This window comes from Dromiciops gliroides, chromosome 5, assembly GCF_019393635.1.
Source record: "Dromiciops gliroides isolate mDroGli1 chromosome 5, mDroGli1.pri, whole genome shotgun sequence".
NCBI lineage: Eukaryota > Metazoa > Chordata > Mammalia > Microbiotheria > Microbiotheriidae > Dromiciops > Dromiciops gliroides.
This window is the reverse complement of record NC_057865.1, coordinates 225,823,572-225,846,446: the sequence shown is the minus strand read 5'-3', so window position 1 is coordinate 225,846,446 and position 22,875 is coordinate 225,823,572. Positions and strand designations below refer to the sequence as shown.

General features: G+C 43.3%; 1 protein-coding gene across 1 annotated transcript; it reads left to right on the top strand.

Moving 5' to 3' along the window:
• Positions 1–1,071: 1,071 nt before the first annotated feature.
• SDR9C7 (short chain dehydrogenase/reductase family 9C member 7) lies at positions 1,072–20,773 on the top strand. The gene is made up of 4 exons (XM_043964999.1): positions 1,072–1,372; positions 7,440–7,698; positions 9,650–9,813; positions 20,269–20,773. The coding sequence occupies exons 1-4, from the start codon at positions 1,072–1,074 to the stop codon at positions 20,487–20,489; spliced, it is 945 nt and encodes a 314-aa protein (XP_043820934.1). The 3' UTR covers positions 20,490–20,773.
• Positions 20,774–22,875: the final 2,102 nt, after the last annotated feature.

Here is a 22,875-nt window from a genome sequence, read left to right as displayed (position 1 = left end):
GACCTAGCTGAGCTCATCTGTCATGATGGTTTTCCCAAAGTGTGGCAGCTGCCCATACCACAGCTTCTTGGAGCCACAGGTGAGAGTTGAGTGAGAAGTGGACACCAAAGGTGGATGAGCAGCACTGAAAAGGGCTCAGCAAGCCCTCACACCAGAGGTGCTGGTCCTGCCTGAACACCCCATACAGTGCCTAATAAATGCTTGTGGATGAATTACTTTGGACTTGATGTAAAGAAAAGCTTCCTAGCAATTAGGGCAAGGCAAAAATGGAGTGTGGCTTCAGGGACCTAATACAGGCCCAATAAGACCCTATATCTTATCTTTAGTTCTTTTCCTTTTAACAGGAACAAAGTCAATTTCCTTCAATCAGGATGAACCCTACGCCTCAGCCCCACACCTTCTATTTCCAACCAGACCAGAAGAGTGAGCCAGAAGGGTATAAACACAATCACTCTTCCATTATTTGATAATGGAGGAGACCTAAAGCACAGATAATCCCAGCGTAGACGACTCAAAAAATACTTTCGACTGGACCATGGGATGTATAATTTTAAGCTTCTTTTCACCGGTAGATTTGCCTTCATAATTACTTGCTCATAATGATGCCACCAAGCTCACACCAAGTAGTGCAGCCCAACCGGACATGGCAGACAGTCTGAATTTGATGTACACTTTTGCCCTAGTCACTCCACAAGGGTAGAGAGCCCACATACTCATGGCCTCACCCAAGTTGTCTGTCACCACTAATGTCCCAGTGAGGAGTACTATACTCAAAACCAGCAGCCACCAGCATCAGGAATGGGGAGATAAGGAGGGAGCTGCCATTAAAGGTGACAGGGCTTCAGGTAAGACTTGAATTTCTTGCATCAGAGTTAATTGCCAATGGTACCCGCCTATTAAAAAAAACCCATGTTTGGGGCCTGCCCAGTTGGATCTGTTGCAAGGAGTTGAAAGGGAGGCTGGTTTTCTGCTTCCTCAGAGTGTTCCAGAGAGCCTGGGGTAGACCTCCCTGGCCAGAGCTTCTAGTTGTCTCCAGACCCTGGGGTCCCCTCTCCCCTAAACCCTGGCACCATGGGAGGCATCTTGGATATCTCTTTCATGTACCGATGGTTTAAGAACTTTAACCTGGTCCCAAACCTTTCTGACAAATATGTATTCATCACTGGCTGTGACTCTGGCTTTGGGAGACTCCTGGCCCGGAAACTGGACAAGCGAGGGATGCGGGTGCTGGCTACCTGCTTCACTGAGGAAGGAGCCCAGGAACTCCGAAGTACAACCTCCCACCGGCTTCAGATCACCTTTTTGGACGTCACCAAGACAGAGAGCATCAAAGCAGCCGCCCAGTGGGTGAATGCCCAAGTGGGAGATCGAGGTCTGGAGAAATCTGCCTTCTCTGATTTGTTCTTTCCTTCATTCTTCTTTTTCCCTCCTCTCTCCTCTCCTCCTGAACCTCACCTCATCACATCAGGAATCCTTTTTTTTTTTTTTTTTTTAGTGAGGCAATTGGGGTTAAGTGACTTGCCCAAGGTCACACAGCTAGTGTTAAGTGTCTGAGGCCGGATTTGAACTCAGGTACTCCTGACTCCAGGGCCAGTGCTCTATCCACTGCGCCACCTAGCTGCCCCAGGAATCCTTTTTAGCAGCTCTGTTGGAAAAGGGAGGGTCATCCAATGAAGGGCAGAATCGGTATGGATGTTCAAACTTTGGTTGTGATGGAAATATTTCTAGAGCTATCAAAGGGGCTGGTTTTTTAAAGGTATATGGTTTCAAATTCTTGGTAGCAGAAGCAGAGGGGGACCTGGAGAGGACAAATCACCCCTCCTTGTGCTTTCGGGCTGGGCTCTGGTTCATTGGTGCTGGCCGGAGGTGAGAGAGGTGTGCTGTGTATGGCAATAGCATTTCAGAGCTGGAAGGAACCTGAGAGATTGCTTTACAAATGAGGACATTGAAGCCCAAAGGGCTGAAGGGTGTTATCTAAATCCCGTGGCTTGTAAGTTTCAGAGCAGGTGTTCTTTCCATTACATCACACGAAGCTGGTGCCCTCTGAGACTCTGACAGCCTTGATCATGAAATCCTTCCTGGTGGCTAGGCCCAGTCTTTTTCCCTACAGTCGAAAACGTAATTCTGTTTTTGGTGGGGCTGAGCAGCAGCTAGCGAGGTAAGTTCTATGTGCCTCAGCTGAAAGGGCTGAGTGAGAGGTAGAGGGGTGTCCTTTCTTCCTATCTATGCAGAAGAGGGAAGGGAAAGCCTTGTTTTGTATGTAGGTCAAAAGAAACAGATACTTGGCCAGGCTCAGTATTGAGGGCAGTGGATAGAGCTCTGGGTCTGAGTTAGGAAGATCTGAGTTCAAGACACTTACAAGCTGGGTGACCCTGGACAAGTTACTTAACTTTTATCTGCCTCAGTTTCCTCAACCATAAAATGGAGGTCAGAGTAGCATCTACCAGAGTTGTCGTGAGGATCAAATTAGATAACTTTTGTAAAGTATTTAAACATAGTGCTTATTATTATAGGCACTTAATAAAGGCTTATTTCTTTCTTCCCTCCCTTCCTGTCCTAGGCTTATAACAAGGAGGTTGTAACAAGAGAGGTTAGCTCCATGTCTGAGTTGCCCAAGAAGGAGTCATCCTGTGTGGAGGCAGGGAGAAGGATGACAAGTGTCCATGTCTCAAAAGTCAAGAGGCTAAGGGGGAAGTTGGCCATGTGTCATGACCTCATCCTTCCTCCTCCAAGGTGCTGACATTGACTCGTACCCACGAATCTCTGCTGGTGGTTGGCACTGGGGTCAAATGACCAATCGACAGGACTTAAAAGCCTCAGTTTCTGGGTGCTTCTCCTACCTCTGCTTGTGACTCACTCCTGGACAAGCCTCTTTTTTCCTCCCCGGTCTCCCCCAAGTTGCATAAGGTCACATCAGCCTGCTCTCCGCCCTGCCTCCTGGCACACGGGGTGATGATTAACTTTGGCAAGTCTGAGTAGTATTATGTACCTCAATTCTCACTATGCTTTCTCCTTATCAATGTGGGGAGAAGAAAGTCTTGCTGGTGACAGGCTAGCAAAATCCCCAGCCACAGGGATTAGGAGGGGGGTCACTGAGTGATGACAGACATCCTGTGCCTATATTCCTATGGTCTGAAACAAACCAGACAAAAGAAATGTAGTCAACACTACCAGTCTGGTCTTCCCAGGACCCTGCCCCTTGAGAGACTCTTTTGGGTCCTTAGAAAGCATTATGAGTCCGGTAGGGTGGGAGGAAGTTAGTGTGGAAACAGGCATCAACTCCATTAACTAGATGATCACAGGTGAGATAATTTACCTCTCAAAGCTCCAGTTTCCTGCCCTGTAAAATAAGACTCATAATCCTTGTGCTATTGACCTCATAGAGTTGTGAGAAAAGCATTTTGCAAAATTAACTAATTACCTAAAATGGATTCTTAGAAAGCAGCACAGGTGGCTCATTGGATAGAGCATTGGGTTTGGAGTTAAGAAGACCTGAGTTCAAATCCAGCCTCAGATATCTACTAGCTATGTGACTCTGGGCAGCCATTTAACCTCTGTTTGCCTTAATCCACCGGAAAAGAAATGGAATCCACTTCAGTATCTTTGTCAAGAAAACCCCATGGACAGTATGGTAAAATGAAGACACAATTAAATAGCAACAAAAAAGGGTTTTTTAGTATAAATTATTTTGGTTGGGTTTTGTGTTTTTCACTTATGATTCTAGTGATGCAAAGGATTTCCAGTGAGGAATGATCTTCTCTCAAAGCAGGCCTGCACCTACTCTGTAACTTGAACAGTCTTAGAAAACTATTTGGGACCTGAGAGATAAGTGACCCACACTGGGTCAGAGAGTCAGTATGGGCCAGAGTCTTCTTGTCTATTCACTCTGCCATAATCTCTGATCAACAAGACTATTATTATCAACAACATTAACAATGATAATGGGGGCAGCTACGTGGCGCAGTGGGTAAAGCACTGGCCCTGGATTCAGGAGTACCTGAGTTCAAATCCGGCCTCAGACACTTGACACTTACTAGCTGTGTGACCCTGGGCAAGTCACTTAACCCCCATTGCCCCACAAAAAAAACCCAGCACAAACAAACCAATGATAATGATGTCTGCATCCTTAAAGGGACCTAGGAGGAGGCCTAGCCACCTCTCTGCCTAACCAGTTGAGACAGTAGAAATCATTCTAGGTGGATACACCCACTATACTACACCCTCCAAGCTTAGACTATCATAGACTCTGAGATGAAAGAGGATCAGAACACCCTAGGCTTAGAGCTGAAAGGGATCTTCAAGGCCACTCTCTCATTTTACAGATAAGGAAACTGAGGCCCAGAGAGGCTAAGTGATTTAGGCAAAGTCATATAGTAAGCTGTAGAGCTTGGATCTCCAAGTTTATGTCCTCCGACTACAGAGTAAGTGTTCTTTGTACTGGAAAAGAATGGTAGACTCCAGTCAGGAGAGCAAGGTTTAAGTTTCAACTCATACTGGCAGTGTGTGAGAAACTAACTGAGAATTCATAGAGACCTAACATCAACCAGGTGGCACCACAGTGCGTAGAGTGCTGGACCAGGAAGTCAGGAAGACCCAAGTTCAAATCCAGCCTCAGATACTTATGATCTTGGGCAAGTCACTTGAACCCTGTTTGCCTCGGTTTCCTAATCTGTAAAATGAGCTGGAGAAGGAAATGACAAACTACTCCATTTTTTTTGCCAAGAAAACCCCAAACAGGGTCATAGAGAGTCAGACATGACTGAAATGACTGAACAACAATAAGAGAATCTTGGTTCTGCCAAGTGTGATCCTGAACAAGTCACTTCTCTCTCAAGGCCTCAGGTTCCTTAAAATAGTCTATGAATCTGACTATCATCCACTAAGAATCCACAATTTCATCATACTATATATTTAAAAAATACTTTTATAAACCTTAATGTGCTAGTTAATAATTCGTACTTGTTGATTGATTGATAAGCCTCAAGAACCCAACTATCCAAGAATAGCTAGGAAATCAAATAAATAATGTGGCGAGGGGGCAGCTAGGTGGTGCCCTGGATTCAGGAGGACCTGAGTTCAAACCTGGCCTCAGACACTTGACACTTACTAGTTGTGTGACCCTGGGCAAGTCACTTAACCCCAATTGCCTCACTAAAAAAAAAGAAAAAAAAGATAAATGAATAAGTAAATAGAATAATAAATAAGTTGATAGATGAATAGATAAATAAATAAATTAATTAATTGATTAATTAACTAATTAATTCGTTAATTGATGATATGGTGAAATCAGCATTTGACTTTCAGTGTCCCACTATGTCCCATTGGGTTTGATGCCAATAAGAGGAGTGGAGCCTGGTGGAAAGGAACAAAAAGGGCTGGAGATCATTAGTCCATGGCCTTCTACCCTGCAACCAAACCATGACATTTAGCTTGGTATAAAGGCCTGTCCCAAAGTCCTGGTGTCTCCTATAATTCACACTTTTGGAGTACTTACAAGGAACTTTCCTTATAATAACCAATTAGATAATATAAATTTGTATCATGAGATAGATAAAAATTTATTTTCATTTTATTGAGAGGTTAGGTGACTTGCCCATGATCAGACAGTCTGGACATGGGAAAGTCAAGATTAAAGCCCACATCTTTCAACGCTAGGTTGAGCCCTCTTTCCACTATACTGTAAAGCTTGCTTAGTCTCTGTTGCTTTAGATTTTTCAAATTTATCTTTAGATTTTAAAAATTTATTTCCTTTCCCCTTCCATTAAAAACAACAAAAAATAAAATCCTTATAGCATATATGCATAGTCAAGCAAAACAAATCTCCACAAGGGGCAGCTAGGTGGTGTGGTGGATAAAGCACCAGCCCTGGATTCAAGAGTACCTGAGTTCAGATCGGGTCTCAGACCTTTGACACTTAACTGGCAGTGTGACCTTGGGCAAGTCACTTAACCCTCACTGCCCTGCAAAAAATCCCCAAAAAACCAAATCTCCACATTGGTCATGTCCAAAAAGTAGGTGTCTCATTCCACACCCTGAATTCTTCACTTCTTTATTAGGAGGTGGGTAGAATCAGTCCTCTAGAATCATGATGATTCATTGAACTGATTTTGAGTTCTAACTCAAATTGAGGTTTTTTTTGTTTGTTTTTGGTTTTCTTTTTTAGTGAGGCAGTTGGGGTTAAGTGACTTGCCCAGGGCCACACAGCTAGTAAGTGTTAAGTGTCTGAGGCTGGATTTGAACTCAGGTACTCCTGACTCCAGGGCCGGTGTCTATCCACTGCACCATCTAGCTGCCCCTCAAATTGAGTTTTAACAGTGTTGTTGTTATTCAGAGGTTTTTTGTTTGTTTTGGTTTGGTTTTTAAAAGGTAATCAAGGTCACATAAGTAGTAAGTGTCTGAGGCTGTATCCACTGTGATTTTGTTATTACTGTATAAATTGCTCACCTGGCTTCCCGCAATTCATTCTGTATTAGTTCTTTCAAATCTTCTCAGGTTTCTCTAAAACTGCCACCTTTCATAATTTCTTACAATGAAATAGTATTTCATTATATTCATATGCCAGAATTTATTCATCCATCCATTGCCCACCTGTTGGACAACCACTTATAGTGGGATGCCCATACTTATGTAGTATTCCTCTCCAGGCACTTAGGTGGAGCAGTGGATAGAGCCCTGGGCTACGAATCAGGAACACTCATCTTCCTGAGTTCGAATCTGACCTCAGACAATTACTAGCTATGTAACCCTAGGCAAGTCACTTAACCCTACTTGCCTCAGTTTCCTCATCTGTAAAATGAGCTGGAGAAGGAAATGGCAAACTACCCCAGCATCTTTGCCACAAAAGCCCAAAAGGAATCACAAAGAGTCAGACAATTCATCCCATAGAATTGGGGCAAAGAACAAATAAGATAATGTTTGAGGGAGTCTTTTGTAACCCTTAAGTAATAAAGATGTGAGGTTTTGTGGAGTGGCATCAGGATGCTATAAGATTAGGGTGGCTCAGGATATTAACTTATTATCATACAAATTCATATCTACTAGAAAGAGTAGTGCCTCTGGTGTTGGGATCTGGGTTTAAATTCCCAGGTCTCAATTTTCTCATTTTGTAAAATGTTGAGGTTGCACAAAGTGACCTTAGAGTTACCTTTCCGCTCTAGAGTATAATTCTATGTTGCATTTAAGGAGTAATATTACTTCATAGGTAGATAGAGTCTTGGGCTTGGAATCAGGAAAACCTGAGTTCAAATCCTCCCTCTTACATTCATTGTATGACTCTAGGCAAATCATTTAACCTTTATGCATTACAGGTACCTCCCTAAGATTTATCTATTAAGTAATTGCATAGATTGCTAAGAATTTCCTTATACTGATGAAATCCTTGATCCACTGGCATATCTCACAAACATTTTTCTTCCCTTTTTACTACTCCCTTCCCTCAGGGCTCTGGGGCCTAGTGAATAATGCTGGAGTTGGCCTTCCCAGTGGCCCCAATGAGTGGCTGACCAAGGAGGACTTTGTAAAAGTGATAAATGTGAACCTGGTGGGATTGATTGAGGTGACCCTGAACATGCTGCCAATGGTCAAGAAGGCTCGTGGCAGAGTCATCAACATGTCCAGCAGCGGGGGCCGAGTGGCAGTCATTGGCGGTGGTTACTGCGTCTCCAAGTTTGGTGTAGAGGCCTTCTCTGACAGCATCAGGTGAGGTGACCCCATTTCTTTCACACAACCCACTTTATCCCCTACTCTGTCCTTCATTCAATGGGGGAAAGAAGGCTCCCCTCAGGGTCATCAGCCCCAAACTGAAAGGGGAATTCAGTTCCATACTGGAAAGCTGTGAAAGGGGCATCTCTGGAGGAGTATGGCTCATTGTTTTCTCCTTATGCAGCACCAAGTCAGAAGGGGAACACTTGACTCTTAGTGAAGGACCTTTCTTGTTCAAAAGTATATTTTTATTGATATCTCTTCTTTGTTTTGTTTTGTGAGGCAATTGGGGTTAAGTGACTTGCCCAGGGTCACACAGCTAGTAAGTGTCAAGTGTCTGAGGCTAGATTTGAACTCAGGTCCTCCTGAATCCAGGGCTGGTGCTCTATCCACTGTGCCACCTAGCTGCCCCCTGTTTTGTTTTTTAATCACCTAGATTTCACCCTGTATCCCTTCCTCAGTGAGGGATCTTTCATTGTTCAGACAGGAACAAGGATGGGAGGGTGAAGTTGAGGAGAGATGGACTATCTTCTTCCCCTTAGATGTTCCAGTATAGGAAAGAACTCCATCTAGTAGAAGGCTCAGCCACCATATTGAAAAGATCAAGCTTCAGTTAATTCCCAGATACTGATTTAGTGACTACTTAATACAAGGCACTGATGATGCAAAGATAAAAATGTAACTGTCTGCACATGTATAACCCACATCTGATTGCTTACCGTCTCAGGGAGTGGGGAGGAAAGGGAGGGAAGGAGGAATAAAATTTGAAACTCAAAACTTTAAATTAAGGAGCATTTACTAAACAAACAAACAAAAAACGAAACAATCCTTGCCTTTAAGGACAATATAAGACTTTTGAGGATGGTGCCTAGGGAAAGGTGCCTTTGGCAAGTCACAGGGATTGCCAGTGGCAGTGATTTTTCATGTACTTTCCAGTAGCAATGCCAATATTAATTTGGTTATTGTTCACTGAGAAAGAGATAAAGAGGGGCAGCTAGGTGTCGCAGTGGATAGTGGTGCCCTGGATTCAGGAGGACCTGAGTTCAAATCCAACCTCAGACACTTAACACTTACTAGCTGTGTGACCCTGGGCAAGTCACTTAACTCCAATTGCCTCATTCAAAAAAAAAAAAAAGAGAGATAAAGAGCTGGAGAGTGGGGACAGGGGCACCATGGCATGAAGCTGAAGGGCAGATACCAAGATGCCTGTGCTGGCTAAGCCCTGGCATCCTGGCAGATGGCTAGAAGGGAGTCTGGTGATAGCCAGATAAAGGGGTGGGGTGGGGGAGATAAGGATTGCCTCACTCTTCAATCTATGTTTTGGAAGGTGAAGATCTTATTACCCTGAAGGACCTATATACTCAAGGCAGAAACTAGACTCCCACAATTCTATTTCTTTTCCTAGTCATCTATTTCTAAACCCTCAAACTGGAAGGAAGTTGGGTGTAGGAGGTTAAGAGTGGGTGGCTGGGATATAGTAGCTACTTCTTATTCTTGAGGGGGCCCTGCCCATTCTAATTGCCAGTAATGGTTAAGCACTGAAAGAAAAGGTCATTTGCATGAATTTCAGCGCTGGAGAGCTTGTGCGGGTGTGCATGTGTGTGTGTGTGTGTGTGTGTGTGTGTGTGTGAAGTTCCCCAGGTACAAATTCCAGCTGGTTGGAGAATATGAATATCAAGAAGATGAGCTAGGGGGCAGCTAGGGGGCTCAGTGGATAAAGCACCGGCCCTGGATTCAGGACTCCCTGAGTTCAAATCCAGCCTCAGACACCTGACACCTAACTAGCTGTGTGACCCTGGGCAAGTCACTTAACCCTCATTGCCCTGCAAAAAAAAAAAAAAAAAAGATGAGCTAACACCACCCTCCCACACACAATTGTCCCTGCTGAAGTCCAGAAAGTCTGTGGAACTGGGGACCCATTGAGCTAAGTTCATAACTTTCTTCCTAGGAGGGAGCTCTATTATTTTGGGGTGAAGGTCTGCATCATTGAGCCTGGAAACTACAGGACTGCCATTTTGGGCACAGAGGACATAGAACAACGCATGCGACAGCTGTGGGAGCGGCTGCCCCAGGAGACAAGAGATAGCTATGGAGAGCAATACTTCTACCTCTGTAAGTGTCCTCACCCATTGTGGCAGGGGTGGGAGAAGGGGGTGGGATAAGGAGGAGGGACAGTGATGGGGAGTAGCAGCACACCTGGGAATGAGTTCAAGGTGAGCGGAGTCCTCTGGACAGCACAAATCACGCAGGGGCCTCTTGCTTCTCCTATTTTTAAACAAGTGTAGGGGAGAGGGATGGAAAGAATTTGGGGACAGCCTTAAAGAGGAAAGGAAATCATAAATGGGCAGCCTGTGGTGTGCATGGGTAATTTTAGTAGCCTTGGGCCTTGGGTTTGTTTGTTGTCTTTATCAGTCAGGGGAGTCCCTTGTACTCCAAATAGGGAAAGCATGAGGTAGTCATTTTAATTAACCATCTTCCCTCCTCACCTCCCCTCTCCTGGGAGGTCTAGGTTATCCAATGAAGACAGAGGCCATAAGGAGAACCCTAGGAAATAGTACAGTGTCCCAGAGCTTAGCACAGTGCCTGGCACATAGTAGGTATCTAATAAATGCTTATTGACTGACCAGGCAGTCCAGGCAAAATCACTGATGGAGGATGTCATATGGAAGAAGGATTCTACCCTGAAGGGAAGAAGTTGCAAAAAGGCAAATGAAGCCAAATTCTATCCCACATCAAACTTACTAATGACTAGTGTTGTCCAAAAGTGGGTGGGATCCACTTACTGTGGACTTCTTCAAGCAGAGTCAAGTCAACAAACATTTATAAAGCACCTACTAAGTGCCAGGCACTATGCTATGCCCTGAGGATAGAAAGTAGGGCAAAAAACAGCCCCTGCCCTCAAGTTGCTTACAATCTAACAGGGAAGACAAGTAGATAGTTATGGACATACAAGGTACATACAGGAATAGATAGAAAGTGATTTCAGAGGGGCAGTTAGGTGGTGCAGTGGATAAAGCACCAGCCCTGGATTCAGGAGGACCTGAGTTCAAATCCTGCCTTAGACACTTGACACTTACTAGCTGTGTGACCCTGGGCAAGTCACTTAACCCCAATTGCCCCTCCAAAAAAACCAGTGATTTAAGAGATAAGGCACTGAGAAAGGCTTCTTGCAGAAGGTGAAATTGAGTAGAAATAAAAGAATCCAGGGAAGCTGGGGACAGAGGTGAGAAGGGAGAGCATTCTGACAATATGGAACAACGAGGTCAAAGTCTTGGAGCTGAGACAGAGTGTTGCTTGTGCCTAGGCCAGTGTGCATGGAGGGGAGTGACTAGAAAGGTGGTGAAGGATTGTAAATGCCAAATGGAGGATTTTGTATTTGATCCGGTAGGTAATAGGGAGCCACCCGAATTGATTGAATAGGAGGAGGATGGGATCAGACCGGAGCTTTAGAGAAATCATTTTGGCAGCTGAGCGAAGAATAGATTGGAATCAGGCAGGGATCCCATGGAGCAGACCTTTCCCTTGGTCCAGATGAAAGATGATGGAGGATCTATACCAGGGAGATGGCTATAAGAATGAAGAGCAAAGGATCTATATGAAAGATGTTATGAAAGTAGAAATGCCCATATCTGACAATAGATTTGCTATGTGGGGTTAACGACAGGCATTGAAGATGACACTGAGGTGGCCATTTGAGTGACTGAGAGTAATAGGAAGGTTGGGAAGAGGGTAGGGCTTGGGGAGTTGGGGGCAGGGAGAGATAACGAGTTCTGTTTTGGACTTTTTGAGTTTGATGTGCCCATGGGACTTCCAATGCAAGATGGTGATATAGCTCAGGAGAGAGGCTAGGATTGGCTATAGAGATCAGGGAATCGTTTGCATAGAGGTGATGATCAAACGCAGGAGAGCTGATGAGATGAAGTGAGATTAGTATAGAAGGAAAAGAGAGGAAAGGCCAGGACAGAGCCTTGGAGATGCAAGCAAAAGCAAAAACCAGTGGCCGTAGTAACTACTCCTGACTATGCTGCAACGTTACACACTCCTATTCTGTTTTCTCTGGGCATGCCATACACCCCCACCCTACACACACACACACACACACACACACACGGCTCAGATATTTAAAATAGTGTAGTAGGAAATAGGGCAAGTACTCCTTTGTGGAGCTATCTGCCTATGGGCATCCCTTGCTTTCAATACATTTCCTGCTTCTGCTCTTGAAGTGTGTATGGGGAGGAAGGAGATCCTTGAAATATACACAGCCCAAAAGGGATCCAGGAAGGGGATCCTGTCCAGGGCCCCATCTCAGGATCATAGACTATAGCAGGGGAAAAGTGGAGGGAGAAGTCAGTCCCCACTCCCCAGCCCCCAGCTTATCAGCCCAACAGGAGTCACAAGAGTTGCCAGAGTTAAGACGTGGAATCTTCCAGCGAGGTGATTCAGTGGATGGAGAGCCAAGCTTACAATCAGGAAGACCTGAGTTCAAATCCAGCCTCAGACACTTAGTAGCTATATGACCCTGGGCAAGTCACTTTGACTCTTTGCCTCAGTTTCCCCATTTGTATAACATAAGAATTAATTGCTCTAAGATCCTGTACAAAATGATAAACAGGTCTGCCATCTGGCCTAGGCTTGGGTTTTTTTAACTGGCAAAATGGGAGTATTACATGGAGAATGATGGCATGGAACAATAATACCCTGGCTTTTCAAAGCCTCAATTGTAGCGGTGATCCCTTCTATGGCTTCTTTAGACAATGAATACTGTGGAATGGATGGAGGTAGCCCCCCTTTAACTTTCTTTTTCTTTTTTTAATTTTTTAAAAAATGTTTTGCAGGGCAATGAGGGTTAAGTGACTTGCCCAGGGTCATACAACTAGTAAGTGTCAAGTGTCTGAGGCCAGATTTGAACTCAGGTCCTTCTGAATCCAGGGCCAGTGCTTTATCCACTGCGCCACCTAGCCTCCCCATTTTTATTTTTTCCTCATTAGAAGAGGATGAGGAAGGGGCAGCTAGGTGGCGCAGTGGATAAAGCACCAGCCCTGGATTCAGGAGTACCTGAGTTCAAATCCGGCCTCAGACACTTGACACTTACTAGCTGTGTGACCCTGGGCAATTCACTTAACCCCCATTGCCCCACCAAAAAAAAAAAAAAAAAAGAAGAGGATGAGGCCCATAGGGTCTCAGGAATGTCAGAGGGGATTTTGGATGTATCCCTTACTATTCCTTGAGCATCTACAATCAAAATTGGTAATAAATAAACGGTATCCTCTGGCAATTGAAGGGAGACAGCCCCATCTGGAGCACAATATATGGTTGCTCTAAGTTTACAAAGGAGATCATGACCTAATAGATTTACAGGGGCATCAGGCATAAGTAAAGTGAATGAATGAAGGAGGGAGTGCTTCACCTCTAAGCCTTTCCCATCTACTCATAGGCAATATTCTAAAGCAGGGACTCTTCTTGTATAACTGTGTCTCTGGTCAAAGTACTATGTCTGATAATTTAGCTATCAGAAATCACTGAATCATAGAATTTCAGTAGGAAGGAACTTCAGCTACTAGTCCAACTAGTTAAACAATGGAATATTTAACAACAACAACAACAACAACAATAAAAGCATTTATATAGGGCTTTAAGGTTTTTTTTGGTTTTTTTGTTTTTAACTGGGTAAGGGCTTTAAGTTTTGCAAAGCACTTTACAAATATTATGTCGTTCTTGCCCTGGGAAGTAAGTGTGATTATTACCTCCATTTTACAGATGTGCAAACTGAGGCAGGCAGAGGTGAAATGATTTGCCCAGGGCCACACAGCTAGTAAGCATCTGAAGTGAAATTTTAACTCTTTTTCCTGACTCCGAGTCTAGAGCTCTGTCCACTCAATCCACCCTTCTCCTTAACAAATGTTCTTACAGTCTTACTAAGATAGCTTATTCCCTTTTTATTTTGATTTATTTTGGAGGCAATCAGGATTAAGTGACTTGCCCAGGGTCACAGAGCTAGTAAGTGTCAAGTGTCTGAGGCCAGGTTTGAACTTGGGTCTTTCTAACTTCAGGGCTGATGCTCTATCCACTGTGCCACCTAGCTGCCTCAACCTATTCCCTTTTTTGATGCTTAAAATGATTAGGAAATTTTTTTTCCTTGACACTGAACCTGTAGTTACTCCCATGGTTTCAGGTTCTGCCCCCTGGGGCCAACTCTTCTACACAAGAGCTCTTCAAATACTGAGTCAGCTTCAATATTCCCCACCCTGATACCACTCCCCTCAATCTTCTCTTCTTTTGGCCTGCTCCTTCAGTCTCTCTACCCTCCCAGTTGTCCTCTGCCTACTCTCTAGCTTATCAATGTCCTCCTTAAAACACAAGGCCCAGAACTGAGGACAATACTCCAGATGAAATCCGACCAGGGCAGAATATAGAGGGATTATTATCACCTCCTCTTCCCTGAAATATATGTCTTTCAATGTTGTCCAAGGTTATATTCACTTTAACTGCCACAAAAACCCTCTAGAACTTTTCCAGACAGTCTGACATCTGTCTGTGCCTTCCCTGGTCTTGTGAAGTTGATTCTTCATTTTTCCATATTGTTTTCAAATGATCTCTCCTGGATCTATTTTCTAGGTCAGCTGTTTTTCCAAGGAGATATTTCACATTGCCCTCTATTTTTTATTCAGTTGGATTTGTTTTATTATGTCTTGATTTCTCATAAAGTCATTAGCTTCTATTTGCTCAATCCTAATTTTTAAGCAATGATTTTCTTTTTCTTTTTTATTCCATAAATTAACCCATTTATTGTTGGACTATGGGCTACAGATATTTAATGGGGAGAAGATTTTACTGGTCTTTCAATTCCTTCAGTCTTCTGATGGCAGATTTGACTGTAACTGCAGAGGTATAACACCTCTGTAGGTCCATGCACCACCAGCTACTGTTTTCATACAGGATCCACCATTCCAGATACCCACAGTCCATCTCTTCATTTTGGTCTTGCCACAGAAGGAGCAGGTATACTTGGCATGCTGGCTAATTTCAATTTTCTTCACCATTTTTCTGAGGGATGCACCATATTGTATTCCATATTTCCAACAATTCCAACCTTCTTGGTGCATTTAGCCACGTTGCCAATCGCAGGCCCAGAGCTTGAAGAGGCAAGCAATGATTTTCTTCAGAGAACTTTTGTACCTCCTTTTCCATTTGGCCAATTTGTCTTTTCAAACTGTTGACTGGTTTTTCATGACCCTCCTGCATCACTCTCATTTCTCTTTCCATTTTTTCCTCTACTTCTCTTACTTTATCTTCAATCCTTTTTGAGTGCCTCTATGGCCTGAGACCAGTTCATATTTTTCTTGGAAGCTTTGGATGTAGGAGCCCTGACATTGCTATCCTCTTCTGAGGGTGCACCTTGATCTTCCTTGTCACTAAAGAAACTTTCTATAGTACTCATCTTTCTCTGTCTGCTCATCTTGCCTGTCTTTTACTTGACTTTTAACTCCTTCTTATAGTGGGGCACCGTTTCCAGGCTTCATTGTCCCAAGCTTCAGGGGGTCCCAGGTGTTACGATTTAAGGAGGGGAAGATTCTTCACTCACTTGGCCTGTTTTCTGGTCCATAGATAACCCAAGGCCTATTTACTTATTAAACAGACAGCAAAACTTTGTGCACTGTGGTTGTTAGTTCCAACAAGCCTGCACTCCTCCCCTACGTGGGCCACTGCCACTCAAGCCTACTTCCTGGTTCCCAGCAGGGGTGAAACACCCAAGTTTTGCCTCAGCACCAGCAGTGACCCCTGTAATCTCCCCCCAGCCAGCCGCTCAGCCCTCTCACCAGACTGCGAGCTTAGTTCCAGAAGACACCAGCACTGTAGCTGATTCAGAGGCTCCAGGGGTCTCTTTCCCTGGCTTGGCCTGCCTGGGACTGGATCTGTGTCAGCATGACCTTGGGGGCTGGCTCCACTCCTGCCAACCTTCTAAGCCATCTTTGGCTCTCTCCATATTGTTTTCTTTGTTGGATTTGACCCAAAACTCTAGCCTGTCAAGGTCTTCTTGGATCCTGCTGTGTCCTAGCTATCATCAATCCCAACTCACCCTGGGTTTTTTCTTATCTTATCTGCAAATCTGATGAGCACGGCTTTCTTATATTTACCCAAGTCACTAATAAAAGTATTAAACAGCAGAATGCCAACCACCAACCATGAGGCACTCGTTCGGAAACCTCCTATCAAACTGATTTTAACAACTATTCTTTGAGTCTGGCCATTCAACTTGTTTGGAATCCATCTAATTTACTTTATCATCTAATTTACTTTATCTTTTCCCCCACATAATTAGCATGATGACATATATTATCAAATGTTAAAATTTAGGTAAATTAGTCACAGTGAACCACTGATCTACCAGTTTAGCACCATTGGGTTTTTTTGAGTAAATATTAGTCTTGCATGACCTCTCCTTGCTTGTTGTTCAGCCATGTCTAACTTTATGACCTCTCTACAGTTTTCTTGGCAAAGTTTTCCTGTCTGCCATTTTTACTTCTCCAGCTCATTTTACAGATGAGGAAACTGAGGCAATCAAGGTTAAGTGACTTGTCCAGAGTCACATAGCTAGTAAGTGTCTGAGGCCAGATTTGAACTCACAAAGATGTCTTCCTGATTCCAAGCCTGGCATTGTGTGCACTATGGCGCTGCCTAGCTGCCCTACCTCTCCTTACTAGATGTTCCTTAAGCAACTCTTTAATAATCTGATTTTGAATTTTCAAAGGAAATTAAGTTGAGCTCATCAGTTTATCATTTGCTGATCTTCCCTCTTCCAAAGTTTGAGACAATATTTGTTCTTCTTCCTTTTTCTGATGCCTCCTCCATTTTCTACAAACTTTCTTCAGATATCACTGACAGTGGTTCGCCCATCACATCTATGAGTTCTTTCAATACTCAAAGATGGAGTTCATCTGAGCCAAGTGACTTGAATTCATGAAGGGCAATTCACATGCTCTATTATTATCTCTTCACTTTTTAACTCCCTGTTAGCTATTTTTGTCTTGTCATTTCCAATATAAAAGTCTCTTTGGCAGAGGAAACAAGAATTTTTTAAAAAAATAATTGGACTGGGGGCAGCTAGGTGGCACAGTGGATAGAGCCACTGGCCCTGGGTTGAGAAGGACCTGAATTCAAATCCAGCCTCAGACCCTTGACACTTACTAGCTGTGTGACCCTGGGCAAGTCACTTAACCCCCATTGCCTCACCAAAAAAAAAAAAAAAAAGAATTGGACTACTCACTCTATCGCAGCTATTATGGTCCCATTCACTTCAAGCAACAGTCCTATTCCTTCTTGTTCCTTCTCTTTCTCTCCATAGAGCCTAAAAAATAACTCTTTATTGAGTTCAGATTATCTAGTCCACCTCAGCCCATTCTGAGGTTTAGCACTCCTGATACGATGTTAATAGGACCATCCAGGACTCTCTATGTTCATCCATCAGTTTCTTAATCTGTAGAATAATATCAATAATGGTATCAAACAACCAAATACTTGGAGCTGGAAAGGGGCTCAGAGGCCATATAGACTTTTCTCCTTGTTTTTCCGGTGAGGAAACTGAAGCCAAAATGGGTTAGATAGTGTATGTGAAAGCTTTTGCAAATAAATTATAAAGAACCATAAAAATATTTGGCATTGTTGTTCTGAGACAGCTACTTACACAACTATCGGGTTCGTTCAGGATCTCACCCCCTCTTGCCTAGATTATTAAAGTAGCCTCTAATTGATCTCTACTCACTGTAGGTAAAATGCTTTTCCTTGAGCGTAGATCTCACCATGTCACTCCCCTACTCAATGAATTCTATTGCCTTTAGGATAAAATGTAAACTTCTCTGTTTAGCTTTTAAACCTTCCCCTAACCCATCTTTGCAGCCTCATTGTACAATAATCCCTCTTCCATGTTTTGTGATCTAGCCAAACTAGCCTTCTCTCTGTTTTGCACACACTACACTGTGTCTCCTAACTCCAGACCTCCATATTAGCCATCCCCCATGGCTATAATGCACTGTCTTCTCACTTTCACCTCATAGAATCTCTCCATTTCTTAAATATGGAGCTCAAGCATTCTCTTCTTATTGAAGTCTTTCCTGATCCCCTCATCTACTAGGGCCTTCTTTCTCAAACTACTTTGTTCTATGTGTATATATTTATATATGTGCATGTGTATGTATGTATGTGTGCATATATGTATATGTATGTATAGCCATACAGCTATGTATACATATACATATATATCAATATATCGATCAAATGAACAAATAAATAAGTCTTCTTGAGAGGAGGGATTGTTTCACTCCAAATATTTATAGTTTGGCATAGTGCTTGGCACATAATACACACAATAAATCCTCATTGGTTAACTGATACGTGATATAGAATCATTCAAAATGGTCCACAGTCCATCACTGTCCCGTAAGCACAAACAAGTCTTCACAGCTGTCTCTTATGAGCCCCTACCCATTGCTATGAGCTAAGTCAGCTTCTCCAAGACTCCCCTAACTAAACCTGGCAAACTTCTATTTGGGGAGCCTTCCACATGACCTTTTTTTTTTTTTCTGGGCAATGAGGGTTAAGTGACTTGCCCAGGGTCACACAGCTAGTAAGTGTCAAGTGTCCGAGGCCAGATTTGAACTCAGGTACTCCTGAATCCAGGGCCAGTGTTTTATCCACTGCGCCACCTAGCTGCCCTCACATGACCTTTTACTCTGCCTTATACATTTGGAGGGGCAGCTAGGTGCACTAGGAGCATTGGCTCTGGAATCAGGAAGACCTGAGTTCAAATCTCACCTCAGATGCTAGCTGTGTGGCCCTGGGCAAGTCACAACCCCAATTGCTTTAAACATCTGGAGCCATCTCCAGTTGTCCTGATATATATCTTGACACTGGACCCAGATGGCTCTGGAGAAGAGAGTGAGGCTGGTGACTTTGTACAGCCCTCCCTCACTTAAATCCAATTCACTGTAAATCATGACATTGCCCTAATATCATGGTCCTCTTTAAAAATGAAGGACCGGGGCAGCTAGGTGGCACAGTGGACAGAGCACCGGCCCTGGAGTCAGGAGTACCTGAGTTCAAATCCAGCCTTAGACACTTAACACTTACTAGCTGTGTGACCCTGGGCAAGTCACTTAACCCCAATTGCCTCACTAAAAAAAAAAAAAAAAGAATGAAGGACCAACAACAACAACATTTAGATTCCTAGCAGGAAGAGCAAGGCTTCTTGGTGGGATGATTTTCACTAGTATTCATTCTAGAACAATAATGGAAAAGTTATTTACTATTTGGCTTGAATGCATTCATAATTTTAAAGTCTTTTTCTTAAAAAGAAAAAAGTTGAAATTGTTGGGTATTGGTCTGGACCTGTGATTTCTTTGGTGAAGATATCTGCAACTCCTCTGTAACTACCATCTAGTTTTCTAGGGGTACTGAGAAATTAAATAACTAATGGGGTGAGACAACAAGCAAACAAATATGCACAAACACGCTATATACAGGACGAGTAGGAAATAATTAAGAAAGGAGGTCTTTTTGAGGAGTTTACCTCTAAAGAACTGAAGAGATATAGAAGGATAGTTAGTGGGGATGGAAGGATCAATCAATAAATAAATTAAAATGAGGGTTGTTTTATTTTCAGGATGGAGGAGACAAGGGCATGTTTGTAGGCAGCAGAGAATGAGCCAATGGATAGGGAGAGAATGAAAATAAATGAAAGAGGGGGCAGGTAAATGGTATAGTGGATAAAGCACAAGCCCTGGATTCAGGAGGACTTGAATTCAAATCTGACCTCAAACATTTGACACTTACTAGCTGTGTGACCCTGTGCAAGTCACTTAACCTTCATTGTCCCACAAAAAAAGAATAAAAGGGGAAAAAAAGAAATGAAAGAGCGGGGATGACAGGGAGCCAATCTGTTAGAGGAGATGGGATGGAATGGGATTTCTTGAACAGATACAGGGTTTAACCTTGGTAAGGAATTAGGCTAGGAAAAAGGAGATAGTAGAAGAGGATATGTGAGTGATAGGAGATGAGGAAGAGGGGAAAAGAGGGAGCTCATAGCAAATGGCGTCAGTTTTCTTTCTGTAAAATATCAGGCAAGGGTCTCGAATTACAGATGAAGAAATAGAGGTTGAGAGAGATCAAGTGACCTTCCCAAAGTCATTCAGGGAGTAAGTAACAGAGGAGAAATTTATAAGCTACATTGATTAAGTGCTCCTGAAACAGTGAACCTTCCTAGGCCATCTGATTTCAGATCTATTTGTCTCTATTTCCTCCAATCGATTGGAATCTTCTAAGGACAGGAGCAGGGTTTTGGGGTTTTTTTGTTTGTTTTTTTTTAATTTCCTTTGTATTCCTCTCAGTATCTCTGCATATACCTGGGGCGCAATTCATGTTAATTGAATGAATGGATGAAATAATAATGAGACATGGAGCAATACTTGACAGTCTTAGAATCTCATAGAAGAATCAGAAGATATGTTAGGAGATGAAGACGATTTTTTAATGCAAAATCACTGACCTTTTGATTTTCTTTGTCCTCTCCCACAGATACCAAAAACTTAAAAAATTTGACTAGACTGGCAGAACCGAAAATCAGTGAAGTCACAGACTGTATAGAGCATGCCCTTACTTCTCGAAGTCCTCGGGTCCGCTATAATCCTGGCCTGGATGCTAAACTCCTCTACATTCCACTGGCCACCTTCCCTACACCACTGACGGACTTCATTCTGAGTCGCTACCTCCCAAAGCCGGCAGACAGTGCCCTATGAGACACTAAGAAGGGGTATGGGGTCTGGTAAGGTGCATGGGCGTCTCAGTGGAGCTGAGTGTGAGGAGCCATTTTCTTCATCCGAAACTTCCCTCCCCAGGATTTTTCGTGCCCTTCACAATGAGCTTCTCTCACCAAGCCACTGCTTAATACAAACCCAGGGTAGTGTTCCCAGGTTCAGAAACCCCACCTTGATTCTGGAAAACCACAAGAGTATAAGAATAATAACCTACATTTACATATGATTTTCTTGGTTTACAAAGCACTTTCAGCACCATAACCCCTTGTGAGGCAAGTGGTAAAGTATTATTCTCTCCATTTTACAGATAAACAAACTGAGATTCAGAAACTTGAAGTGATTTGTCCAAAGTTGTGCATCTAGTGAGTAACAGAGCTAGGATCCAAACCTAGGTCTTCAGATTTTACAACTAGTGGTTTTTCCATTACACCTAGTTGCAACTGCATCCTCAGGATAGCCAGCAACTCAGTCCTATTGGTTTTTTGCTGACATGCAATGCCAAAGTCAACAAGTGGACAAGGAGTTCCTTCCAAATATTTGTCCAATAAATATAATTAGCTCCTAATTATCCAAACTAAGGAATGATGAGGAAGTTGTGGGGAGTCATTAACAATAGAATATAGTTTTTTAATGTCTATTTTCTGTTTTTGGTCTTTGAATATAAGGAAAAACTCATCCTCTAACCCTCCAAATTGGAAGTTGTGAGATAACACCACAATCATGGAATGCAAGATTCTTATCCAAGTAAAAACCTTGAAATGATTTCCCTAAAGTTCACCAGTGTTTTTTTTTTATTCAGTAGAGGGATGCTGTGCCTCTTAATAAACTTTCTTTTTTTTTTTTTTTTGCGGGACAATGGGGGTTAAGTGACTTGCCCAGGGTCACACAGCTAGTAAGTGTCAAGTGTCTGAGGCCGGATTTGAACTCAGGTACACCTGAATCCAGGGCCAGTGCTCTATCCACTGCGCCACCTAGCTGCCCCTATTAATAAACATTTAAAGTCACTGCCTTCAAGTCTGGGAGGGTCAATGCTGAGACATACAGAATTAATAAAAATCAACGAATTAGAATGTTCCAGCAAGAAGGGACCTTCTTGTTGCTCACATTTAAGGGTGGCAAAAATCTTCTCACATCCATCTGGTGAGGTAAATCCTGTTATCGATCCCATTTTATGGATGAGGAAACCAAAGTAGAGAGAGATTACCTGGGTCACAGAGGCAGTGCCTGAGGCAGGATTCAAACTCAGCTCTTCTTAACCTAACTGCCCTATAAATGCTTTCAGGACCAAATTTCAGGGCTGGAAAGGATCTCTGCAGCCATCTAATCCAAATCCCTCTATCAAATAATGAAAGCCAACTAGTTGACTCTACACAATAGCAAATGGTCTTCTAAGAATAACCTGAGGGGCAGCTAGATGGCAGTGGATAGAGCACCGGCCCTGGAGTCAGGAGGACCCGAGTTCAAATCCGGCCTCAGACACTTGACACTTACTAGCTGTGTGACCCTGGGCAAGTCACTTAACCCCAATTGCCTCACTTAAAAAAAAAAAAAAAAGAATAACCTGAAAATCTTTAGTGAGGGGGAGCTGATGACCTCCTGAGAGGGTCCATTGTACTTTTGGATAGCTCTAGTTAGCAGGCATTTTTTTTCTTAATCAGAACTCAATCTACCTCCCTTCAATTTCTATACCTTGTTCCCAGATAAGCACATGTCCATATTGGACTTGCCAGGGACAATAGCAGGGGGCCCATCCTACTGTGCCATCAGCCCTCTCCCCGGTGAGTTGCCCTATATCTAGAGCCCACCAGGAGTAGTTTTCCCAGTCTCTGCAGATCCATGGGATTGCGGCCACACACACAAGCTTCCTCCCATGGCTTTACACTGATTCCCCACCCCTACAGCTTCCAGTAAGGGCTGATAAGAGAGAAATGAGGCTGACTGAGTAGCAATATTCTCCATAGAGTGCCCACCCCCTTAAACCCCTCTTCCAGATCTGTAGTTACCGCGATTGCTGAAGTCCAGTGGAGAGAGTCCTCCTCTTTTCTTTCCCCAACTTCCTCTGCTCCAGCTAGGGTGCTCCCCCTTTCTGCTTCAGCCACATCAGGGAAAAATCAATCAACTAAACCCTTTTGCTTTCCTGTGATTCCTCAACTCAGTATATTTTCTGTTGCATGTGGCCTTGGACTCAGGATAGGAAGACCAAAAGGAAGTTAAACTCTACTACCAGTTTGATATGGATAAATACAGGGCAAAGGAAAGCAAGGTCCAGCTAGAAAGATACTTTTTTTTTTCCTTTTGAATCCAGGAAGATGAGACTAAACGTGTTTTCTATTTTGGGGTATGGGAAAAGATTTGATTGCATAAAACA